The sequence below is a fragment of the Mus caroli genome, chromosome 8 (genome assembly GCF_900094665.2).
Source record: "Mus caroli chromosome 8, CAROLI_EIJ_v1.1, whole genome shotgun sequence".
In the NCBI taxonomy this organism is placed as follows: domain Eukaryota; kingdom Metazoa; phylum Chordata; class Mammalia; order Rodentia; family Muridae; genus Mus; species Mus caroli.
Window position 1 is genome coordinate 101,614,955 of NC_034577.1, and position 11,824 is coordinate 101,626,778.

At 45.9% G+C, this 11,824-nt stretch overlaps 1 protein-coding gene across 1 annotated transcript in view; it reads left to right on the plus strand.

Annotated features, from left to right (window-relative positions):
- Nucleotides 1-11,824, plus strand: part of Hydin (HYDIN axonemal central pair apparatus protein) — a 307,836-nt gene that overhangs the window by 222,103 nt on the left and 73,909 nt on the right. Inside the window, exons 42-46 of the mRNA XM_021171126.1 lie at nucleotides 1,202-1,385; nucleotides 3,698-3,839; nucleotides 6,924-7,092; nucleotides 8,575-9,192; nucleotides 11,099-11,320. Of these exons, the coding sequence (XP_021026785.1) occupies nucleotides 1,202-1,385; nucleotides 3,698-3,839; nucleotides 6,924-7,092; nucleotides 8,575-9,192; nucleotides 11,099-11,320 (1,335 nt within the window). The remainder of the gene's footprint in view (nucleotides 1-1,201; nucleotides 1,386-3,697; nucleotides 3,840-6,923; nucleotides 7,093-8,574; nucleotides 9,193-11,098; nucleotides 11,321-11,824) is intronic.

An 11,824-nucleotide genomic window follows, 5' to 3' on the forward strand; every position in this document is an offset into this window, starting at 1 on the left:
ATGGTTGTGAGCCCCCATGTGGTTGCTGGGATTTGAACTCTGGACCTTCGGAAGAGCAGTCGGGTGCTCTTACCCACTGAGCCATCTCACCAGCCCCAGACCTGATTTTCATAAATTAAAAGTGAAGAACAGGGCCTCTGGGCCTCCCAAGTGCTGGGATTACAAGCAGCCCCCACAGGCCTGATACCTTCTTGGGTGCTGGGGATTCAACTCCATCCTTCATTCAACTTCATCCTGGAGTAATACCACATTGCAGGAGAAACCGTTCTTCAGTGGTTGCAACACCAAGATCATTACAGTCCAGTTACATTGCCAACGTCATTCCACTCCAAGGCAGTGGGCTGCTAAGAAAACTACAGGCCTGGGAGACAACTTAGTGGCAAAGGGTTTGCCTGCATTGTGTCTCCCAGCAGGCACCTCATAAAAATCTGGGCATGGCTTTATATATTTCCAATCCCAGATCTGGGCAGACAGAGGATCCCTGAGACTCACTGGCCAGACAGCCTAGCAGAATATCAGTGATCCCCAAGTCCTAAGGAGACACCTTGGTTTTTTGAGAGAGAGAGACAGAGAGAGAGAGAGAGAGAGAGAGAGAGAGAGAGAGAGAGAGAGAGGACAGGCAGACAGAGGTACAGAGAAGAGAGATGGACAGCTGTCATGGAATAACACCCAAGGTTGTCCTCTGGCTTCCACTTGCATGTGCATGCATGTGCACCTGTACACAAACATGCACACATACCTGTGCATGCATGTACATACACCAAAAGAAAAGCTCAGGTGGGCTCTTGCTGCCGGATTCCCCACTCACTGTGAGAACCCTTCCCTTTTCTCTCCTTCCCATCTTATCTTCATACACCTCATGGAGCTTTCAAGACCTTTTGATGTCTTCTTTGTTCCTTTATTCTACACACAGAGATGGAATAAATCCTTTGTTCTTCAATCACCTGCCATTACACTCTTGCATAAATGCATCATTAAGGCATTTAGTCTTTACACTGGGGTGGGGTAGGGGTGGGAGGCCAGTACATTCCATAAAAAGGACCTCCTTCATTTCCTGTCAGTGCCTGGACTTTGGTTTCCTGGTGTTTATTTTTGGAGCCCAGTGAGTATGCCAAACCCAACAGAAGAAAAGGCCTCTCTGCAGAGAACAGCTGTTGATCCAGGCTGAAATAATCATCTCGTTCGTTCTCTCTGCCCGCAGCTGAGCGACTGTTTCAGAGGCGTGGTGTTCGATGGCCTGGACACGCTCTTTGCACGGAATGCGCCCTCTGCCCTCCACTGCCTGCTAAAGGCCATCGGCAGCCGGGAGCACATCTATGTCATCAACATGTCTCAGGATTATGTCGTCATGAAAGCCCAGGAGAAGGCTAAAAAGGAGCAAGAAGGCAAGGCCCCTCTCCTCCCTAGATGATCCTCCTATGCCCAATAGGGCTTTCCTGGCCACGGAGCCCTCATAGCTTTCAACTTGTTCCTCTGGTGTAACAATCCAATGGCTTCAAATGACATCATTACCTTGTGTCTCACTGGCACCCTACCTCTGTCCTGGGAAGTGACCTGGTCATGTATTTCTAATTACAGGCAGGCTAAGGAGAACACATATGGGGACATCCCGGCCTAAGATGCTTGGCTTGCTGGTTTGGTTTATGGCCACCATGCTGTTCCTTTAAACTAATGGGACTACTCAATATCCTTTGGGTCATCTCATCCTCACCCCTGAAGATAATTGTCCCCATTTTACAGATGAAGAGATTGAAGCCCCAAGATAGGAAAGGTCTCTTCAAGATCACATAGAGAAACGGGATGGCCCTCAGTAGGTGTAGGCAGAAGGCTTGTCAGCTCAAGGCTAACCTGGCTGCATAGCAAGGCTACAGTAAATTCTATATACTATGTATACTATATTACTATACTATGCCTATATATACACTATAGTATATTCAGAGGAGAACTGCTTCTATCATTACCTCAGTAGCCAGCAAAAAAACAAGCAAACAATAACAAACAACAAAAAAAAACCCACTAACTAGTAATTGAAAGATTTGATTGAAAAATAGATAACAAGGACCAGAAAGATGGTTCACAGGCAAAGGTGATTGCTACCAAGCCTGATCGCCTGAGTTTAATCCCTGGCCACCAGGTGATGGAAGGGGAGAACCAGCTCCCACAAGCTGTCTTGTGATCTCTATACCTGGATCGTGGCATGCATAAACACACATACACCCTCAGAGAGAGAGAGAGAGAGACAGAGAGAGAGACAGAGAGAGAGAGAAGGAGAGAGAGAAGGAGAGAGAGAATAAATGTATTTTTAAAAAGAGAAAATAGATACAACAACATAGAAATAATCTCACTTATTAATTAATTTAGTCAGAAGCAGAGCAGCGAAGCACAGCGTGTGGGGGAGGGTTTGAGAACCTCTGCCAACACTGTCCCCAGAAGTTAGAGCCATGCCTCGAGGACCTTTGGGTCCTGGTACACTACTTTCTATCGCTTGGGCTCTCCTCTCCTGGCACCATCGACACAGCTCATAATCTTGAAGTGGGGGAATCCTTAAAGCAGACTTCATTCGTGAACAGGACTGAGTCTGCTTCCTCAGCTTCTCACCAGGATCAGGAACCAGGCTTCCCTGGAAACAGCTGAACCTCCTCCCTCCTGGTAACCTAGAACACTTTCCGAGAATGATCATCTTGGAAAAAAAAAAAAACGGCTTTTATTTTCCTTGATGATCTTGGAGCTGATTCTGTGTCTCTGACACAGGGTCAGTATCTGGTGAGGACTAGCCTGTGGTCAGACTCTGTCTTCTTGCTGAACCTTGACCTGATAGGAAGGGCTTCCTCCCTCAGGCCTCATTTTAACGGACACCAATCCCATTCAGGAGGGGCCCGCCCTCATGACCTGTTCCTCTCCTCAGACCACAGTATCATATTGAGGGATTAAGTTTCCACCGTGAATTTAGGGAGACACAAACTTAATGGCTTGACCAACCTCCTACCCCCTAGTTATAGCTAGAACACTTTTCTATAATTGTCAGTGTGAAAGAAATGTGCCACCCTTCCCCTGCCCCCTCCACACACACACACACAACATGGTCGTTGGGCTGAATCTGTATCGCTGTCACAGAATCAGTGTCTGGTCACTCTCATCAGAGAAGTCATCAAGATTACGAACTTGATGATTTGAAATAACGTGGGTTCGTTCCTTATGTTATAGTTCTGGGATCAAAGGTCTTGAAGTCCCAGTGTCAACAGTATTGTGGGCCTTTAGAAGCCGTGGTGGGAAGGAATCCCTCCCCTTGCCTTTTATAGCTTTCAGAAGCTACCTGAATTCCATGCCCCTTCCTTGAAGCCCTCATTGTAGAACCTCTGCTTCTTGTGTCACATCTCTCTGCTTCTGCTGTCAACCCTCTCCTCCGACTCGTCTCGCCTCCCTCTTAGAAGGAACCTTTTGATGGGACTCAGCCACCCAGACAACCTAATTCAATTGCATCTGAAAAAAAATCCTACCCCACAATCACAAGTGTAAGGATTGAAACCTGAGCATCTTTGGGGACCACCACTCAGCCAACCATAGATGGAACCCAAACTTGGCACTATAGAAATGAAGGGAAACCATCGGGGACTGGGACGGCCATCTACCCCCATGCCACCTCCTGCCGTCGCTGTGTGGGCAAAGCTCCTAAGTCTTCTCTCTGTTGACTCTACAGAGAACAAACGCAAGGAAGCCCTTGAAAAGGAGAAGGAGCGTCTCCAGACACTGGACGAGGACGAGTATGACGCCCTAACAGCAGAAGAGAAAGTCGCATTTGACCGTGAAGTTCGGCAGGCTCTCCGGGAGAGAAAGAAGAGGTGGGACCAACAGCAGGCCAGAGCAGCACTGTGCCCTGGGGAGGAACTCACAGGGGAGACCAGGGTTGGTAGGGTACATGTTCAGCTCTGAGTCATCTTCCAAAAAAAAAAAAAAAAAAAAAACCAGCAGTAACCACAGAACACCTGAAGGGATATCAGTGGAGGGTGGAGAAAACCTTGTGGCTAATCCAGGCCTCCTGCTGCTGCAGACTTTCAGAGTGTCTTCTGTTGTCCTCTGCTCCCTTTCTGCTGGAGCGTTTGAGAGGATCAGGAAACTTCTGTAATGTCATAGCTAGTTCTCGAAAAGGACTTCGTATCCCTGTGTCCTCTCAGGCTGCCCTAGCAAATGAATTCTGCATAGGACGTGTTGTCCTATGTGCCTAGGGGTCTGCAGCTTGTGACCCAGGAGCCACTCTGTTGACATGAGTATAGTGACCTAACTCTTCTCCCACTTCTTAAGCCTGCATGTGGCAGGCTACCTCCAGGCAGTTCCTCTGGAGACTCAAGGCAAGCTCACAGTGACAGTGTACAGCCAGTCAATGTCCTCACAAGGGTCTGCACAGGAACTAGATCCCTCCATATCATATCCATCATATCCAGTTTTCTGGAGCAGGAAGCTCAAGCTATCTACTTCACAGTCTTCAGACATCACAGACCTGGGCAGTGCCCATGTAACCTCGGGGGTTTAGAGGGCACAGAGCTATGGTACTCAGCTATGATATAAGCCCATTTTCTCTTCTCCCTCTGCCTCCAGACCCCTCTCTGGGACTCTGAAAGAGATTGTCCATCCCCTGCCCCCCCCTTCATCTTTGCCTATAAATAGGAGAAATGTTTATTCACCAAGAGGCATGGCAAGCTTAGCTTTGGGGCTCCAGGAAACACCCTTTTATCATCAAGGCTACAGCGCCTACTGCCTTCACGCATGCACTTCATAGTGCACGTTTGCACCCCAAAGTTTACCACCAAGCTGTTTGTAACATGAATGCACACACACACACACACACACACACACACACACACACACACGCGTACCCTAAAGGATGTAGACAGAGCCTTAGGGAGCAGTGAGTCACAGCAGCCAGGAACAACTTCAGATTCACAGAGATGAAAAGAGATAAATCAGAGCTTCCTAAGCTTTTTGTGTTCTTGAGTTCTTTTTTTGCCTAAGAAATGTTTACCTGGTTAGGCAGAGTGGCACATGCCTTTAATCCCAGCACTGAAGAGGCAGAGGCAGGTGGATCTCGGAGTTCCAGGACAGCCAGGGCTACACAGAGAAAAATGATCAATTAATCGAAATTATAATTATGAAGAAGAAGAAAAGAAATGGTTACATGACCTCAGGAAATATAGATAAATTGATATACAAACCTCCTCTGGTATCAGAATAAGTCCGAATAAAATTTATTTTAAAATAATTCTTTGGTATACATATAGTTTTAGTAATTTATTAAATACAGAAGTGAATTTGCATAACTAATGAGATGAATATACTTTTTTTTTAGAGACAGGGTCTCACTGTATAGACCAGGCTGGCCCCCAACTCAAAACTCCCAGAGATCCTCCAGCCTGTGCCTCACAAGTGTTGGGATTAAAGGTGTGCACCACCACAACCGGTTGCTTCTTTATTTTTATGTAAAGAATTAAATCTTTGATACTGAAGGACAAAGAGCATCTTCAGCACATTTCAAAGTTGGTAAATACTTTTCCTTTATAATCATAAATGTTGGGAACATGCCTTCACATAAATATGTAGGACAAAATATCAAAAGTCTGATTGTTTGCTTTTGTTTCCCCAAAATTCTGGAAATTCGGCCCTAATCTCAAGTCAAAATTCATTTTAGGCTTTAAGAAAAAAATGAAACTCAAGTCAGAACTAGAACAGCAGTTTTTAAAATCAAACATTCTAGCTCAATGATATACTAACTTGACACTTTGGTGCCAACACATGACTAGGAAAATATTTGAAGTTTTTCCGTTCCATAGTTAAGCCATTCTGTTTCTATAAAGGCAGAAATCCCAACACAGTTAAAACCCTGCAGCTCACACCATACAGCATCCAGTCCGGGCCAGGGCATGTCAGGCAGTGTTGATTGGTTTTGTACGCATGGTGTGATAGCATGCACAGCACATGGTGTGTTGTATGTTTGGAACCAAAGCTATGCTAGGCACAATGGCATCCACCTTTAATCCTGGCACCCTGGAGACTGAGGCAGATAGATCTCTGTGAGCTCCAAGCCAGCCTATATTCTACACGGTATTTGATATTTAATTAATTTTTAACTATTGCGCATCCAGAAACCTTGGGCTGTTGCCAATTTTTTCACAACCCCCGCATTTTTGTTACATAACCCCATCTTGTGTTCAGCCTTTAAAAAGCTGTGGATTATATACCTTCAGAAGTACCATCTCCTTGATTATATATTTATATATATATATATGTATATGTATATATATATATATGTATATGTATATATATATATATATATATATATATATGCTGTCTGCTTTGATGCCTCTGTGCAACTAACACCCCTGGCAGACATGGTTAATAGCATAGGACAAAGGGCAAGAAAAACAGAAAAAGAGGAGTGGCTTTCCAGAGCCCCCATCATGGCTCTGAACCAGCTGTGGTAGGGACCAGCGTTCAAAGCACAGCATTCCTTCCTGTCTGAACATCAAACATGAGCATGTAGGAGAGCATGCCTGCCCCGACACCATAGCAAGAGCAGCCTTGGGACATCCTTGCTCAGTGATCAATCTTATTTTCAGCCTTTGTCTTTCTCGCCCATGAAGAGAGTCTGGACTAGAAATACAGATAAGTTTTTTTTTTTTTTTTAATCTAATTGCGTTTAACTCATCAGAGATTTGCTGAGTGACCTTTCAAAGTTAGTTTTGGCCCCTTTGTTTCATTCATTCATTTTTAATTCACTCCCTCCTTTTCTCCTTCCCTCTCTCCTCTTCCTCCTTCCATCTCTCCTTCCTTCCATCAAAGCTCTGTCCAGGGTCCCTCCTCCTGGCAGTTCCAGCTTGGTGGGTGGAACACGGGATGCTGATCTCTGTCTTTCTGGCTCTGGCTTGTTGCAGGGAGCTGGAAAGACTCGCCAAGGAGATGCAGGAGAAGAAGCTGCAGCAGGAGCTGGAGAGGCAGAAGGAAGAGGATGAGCTGAAACGGAAGATCAAAAGGCCCAAAGCAGGCCCTGCGGCTAAGGAGGAGCCACCCCTAAAGAAAGCACAAGGCGCCACAAACAAGCAGGTAGCAGCCATTACTTGCTCCTCACCGAGAAGCTGACTAACCAGCTATGCCTGGCTACTGTCCCGGGGCAGAAGGTGGCCGAGCCGAGCCCAGGGTTAGACATGGCTCTGCAACCTGACTCATCCTCTCACAGGAGCCCTAGTGGGGTGCTGGGATCCTTACTTTTAAGGCAGCTCTGACAAGTGTGTTCACGGGGCCATCTCGCTGGGCTGTGTTTGAGATGAAGTAGAATAAGAGACTGGATGAGATGAGAGAGGAAGCCAGTTCTTGGTCACTCAAGACTCCACACCAGAAGCAGGCCTCAATTTAGTTGGGAAGAAGGACACTGGGCTATGTCTTGCAGGGGTGTTAGCATGAGATTGGACTGAACTTACTGCCCCCTAACAACACCCCACAAAGTGATGGAATGAGCTAAGGATTTCATCCAAGCCAAAAAGACAAACAAACAAACAAAACAAAACAAAACAAAACAAACAACAAAAAGCAAAGCCCACAAAATACGTGTTAAAGCAGAATAAGAAAAGGAGGTGAGGGTTGGTTGCTGTGTATCAAATTCATTGCATAAATAAGTATTTTTAAAGGTTTCTTTTATTTAATCACATAATTTTTATCTTTATTTACTGTAATAAGGTCGATAAATATGTGTGTGTGTGTGTGTGTGTATAATTTCTTGCCAGTAAAGTCTTTACCTTTTTTTGTATCTTTTTAAATTTTTACTTGATATTTTATTTATTTACATTTCAAATGTGATCCCCTTTCCCGGTTTCTTTTAAAGCCAAAGTGTGAGCAGATTCTAAACTCCCATTTGTCCCTAGAAATACAACACAAAGCTGTGTAGTTCTAATAGCTTCATGCTGTAGTTCTAATAGCTTCATGCTCCAGGAAAGGCACTGTTACAAATGCCTTATATCAGGGTGCATACTTACTCATTAACAATCCTTGGATGTGCCTATTAACTCTCCCCGCTGTAAGCCACCATAGTAGTTGCTGGGAAATGACCTCTGGAAGAACAGTCAGTGCCCTTAACCTCTGAGCCATCTCTCTAGCTCTACTATCCCCACTATACAGAGAAAGGGCTAAGTTGTCAGCAGGGTCCCAACGCTGCAATACTGCTGGGCTTGAACCCCTCTCTCTGCCCTCTCCCAGGACATCTGAAAACAGGCACAGAAGACTGCTGCGGTTTGCTGGCCTTTCCATATTGGTCCTTGAGACCAACAGCCCTGGCGCAGAAGCATGTGTTAAAGTGATTGAGCATCTATCTCAAAATTCACAAGGCTACAGTTTACAATGTAAAACCATGAGACAGACATTTCACTGAAGCTCCCCACATTACATACAAAGTAATTCCACAAACTGACTGCACCGAAGGAGGCTCCTGACTCCTAGGCCTCCTGGTGAATCAAGATGTTTCTCGTCCTGCATATGGTTTTGCTTGTCTTCAATAAGCTGTTTGACGTGTGATTTATTCGTTTTGCTTTCTAGCTTGCCACGGTTGCCAAGATGGAATTAAAGATGGAATCGATAGAAAGGAAAGTTTCTGTCAGAGAGCATGCAACACTTGAAGAAACTACCAGGAAGAAGAAAGCCATGGCCGAATACCCACTCGGAATTCCAATTTCCCAGGAACAAGAGGACAGCGAAGGAGACTTCCTGAAGGACTCTGACAAGAACCTGGCACAAAAGTTTAAAGTCTACGACACGTGTCTGAAGGATGTTCAAAACATCCTCACGTATTGGGACCGCAAACAAGGAATGATGGTACCTCATACAGGCACGGATGAGACGTCACATGAGGCTGACGACCAACGCCAGGCGCCTTCAGGGGGCGGGGGTCGCAAGGGCCGCAAGGACCGGGAGAGGGAGCGCTTGGAGAAAGAGAGGGCTGAGAAGGAGCGGCTGGAAAGGGAGAAGGCTGAGAGGGAGCGGCTGGAGAAGCTGAAGGCCCTGGAGGAGCGGAGCGATGTGGAAGGGGAAGGAGAAGAGGAGCATGAGGGAAAGAAGGATCTCGGGGTGCCCTTTATCAACATCCAGTCTCCGGACTTCGAAGGCATTAGCTGGAAGCAAGCTCTGGAGAGTGACAAGCTTCCCAAAGGAGACCAGGTACAAAGGCTTCTGTGGGGTAAAGTAACAAGTGAGACCTAGGGACCACGCTACCATAAATACAGCTCCGTATCGAAGAATCCACAAGCCCTTTGATTCATCTCTGATACCTCCTTGGGTATAGGGCAACAATAGCTAAAGGGACCTTTTCCAATCCATAGACAGTTCCACCAGTCTATTCTATCTATCTGGCCTCATTAAAAGCCATCGTTGCATCTGGTCTTTAATATTGACAACACTAGTTCCCCAGGGAAATGAGAGACATGCTTTGGAGTCAATCAAAAGGCTTCTCTATTCCAAGATTTTTTCCTATGAAAGCTTTCCATTGGGATGGGAATTAATCTGTTAGGTAGGCAGCCTTTTACTGCCACCAACAAAAGCTGTGTGCCTTATAAAGTAACCTCAACTGGTGGTTTAGGGGAAGGAAGATTTTATGATAGATATGTACGTACATATGTAATATATATATATGTGTGTTTTATACACAGTGCATATTTTTATATATACTTTTTCTGTAAAGCATTAGAAAGTAAAAATTCTACTCTAAAGGTCACACAGTTTTTCAACAACCACTAACAAGATACAAGGGCCTTGGCCATGTTCCAATAACTTTTATTCACAAAAGCAAACAGCGGGCCAAATTTGTCAAAGAGCAGGCAGGGCCACAGTCTACTGACCTCTGGCTCAATCAGAAATTAGACAGACCAGTTAGAACAGACGAGAGCCCTAGAGGGAGGCATGGCAGGAGGAGGGTGAAAGCGGTCCTGATGAGTGTCTCACAGCCTCACCCACAGTAGGTCGGAGGGTGGAGCCAACGAACACACCACACCCTCCCTCTATCTACACAGCGCAGCTCACAAGCTTTGTTTCAGACCAGGCTTAGGTAAAGAACTGGGGGAGTGGGGACTCAAGAAATCCTTCCCTCCTTATCCAGAGCCATCTCTTGTGCAGCCTTCTGACTCTCTCAAGTAGACTATTAGTTTAATAACCGGTAGTAATGAAATTTGGTTGTTAATTTAATAATTACAGCTTTCTCCGTGGACATTGTAAATCCTAGGAAGCAACTCCAGTTCCATGTCAGGATGCTCGGCAGTCCACAGGATGGAATACATAGGTTATGTGGAGGTCTTGACCTGGTAGGCCTACCAGGCCACTGAGTCCACCGTACAGGCTATGGGCATCTCTGGTGTGGGTGACAGTCTAGACACTGAACTCCTGTATGCTGAGAAAGAACCTGCTGCCCAATCTGCAGGCCCTTGCTCTGAAGATGACTCGTGTATTATAGTCATGCGTCTATACCAGAGTACCAGAGTACAGGGAGAGAAAGCCCCAGAAACTGACCTTTGTTTTCTAGGTTTTCCCTCTTCGCCGTATATAACCTGCCCCAGTCCCAGCGTTTGCTTGTCTTTGGATAGAAAGAACATTTAAAGAAAAAAAATAAATAAACTCGAACTATGAGAATGGATGAAGTAGATCTATGCTACAGACATCTGAAACTTAGGAGCTGGTCTGTTTAAATTAAACAGTCTTGTGGAAATTAAACAGTCTTGTGGATGGTAAAGACCATCTCCTGTATCAACCTGGTTCCTGTCTGAATGGAATTTATAGCCCCATTTGCAAAGGCAGACAAATGGTCACAATAAAGGGTGACACTGGCTATGAGAAATACAGAGCATACACATGCCACAGCAAAGAGCCTCCAGGACCATGTGACAGGTCTGGCAGAGCCAAGTCAGAGGAGACCCACCCTTCCCTTAGGGTCTCCAGATAGCACTGAGGGCAGGGAAGATTGCATGGGCACACACACACACACACACACACACACGTACCCCAGGTTCATTCTGACAGGGGTATACAGTTGGTGCACAATCTGCACAGGAAATTAATGCAAAGCTTTTCCATTTAGATCCTGAACATCCTAGGCCTGGGGTCCTCAGGACCACCCATCCCTCCTCCTGTCTTGTTCTCCATCATCTCTTACCCAGCAAAGCGGCAGTCTTTGGTCGCCACTGAGATCCTAAAACACTTTGTGTTTGTGATTCCACCAAACGATGACATCCCCCTGATGGACGAGAAAAAAGACCCGGAAGGAGATTCAGACATCTTCCTCAACACCATCATAACCAAGGTAGAGGACCCGCAGCTGATCTTGAATTTGGCAGGGTTCACAGGACGGGGAAGAAAAGCCACCCCCACGGGGACACAATCTGAGTCAGGCACAAGGCTTGTTTCTCTGGTCCTCCTGCCTAAGGAGCCTTCACGAACCTCTCAGTGAGTCTCCCCTGTGTCTACCTAGGAGGGGACTGAAAATGATTGCTACTCCTCATGTCCCTTCCCAAATCCCTAGGGGACAGTTTAGAAAATATGTCACATGGTTTTGAAGCTCATATGCAAAACAATAGGCAAAACTGTTTTTGTTTTTTTTTTTATTATTAGTGTGCATTTGTCGTGCCAAGTGATGGAGCTCATCGTGAGCGTCTGTCCAGTTGCATTGTGTGCTCTGACTATGGTCCCCATGGTCCCTCCTGCCCTCTCCCACTAATCCCCCTCCTCTCCCAAATAATTCCCTTTCCATTTCCATACCGTGTGTGTGTGTGTGTGTGTGTGTGTGTGTGTGTGTGTGTGTGTGTGT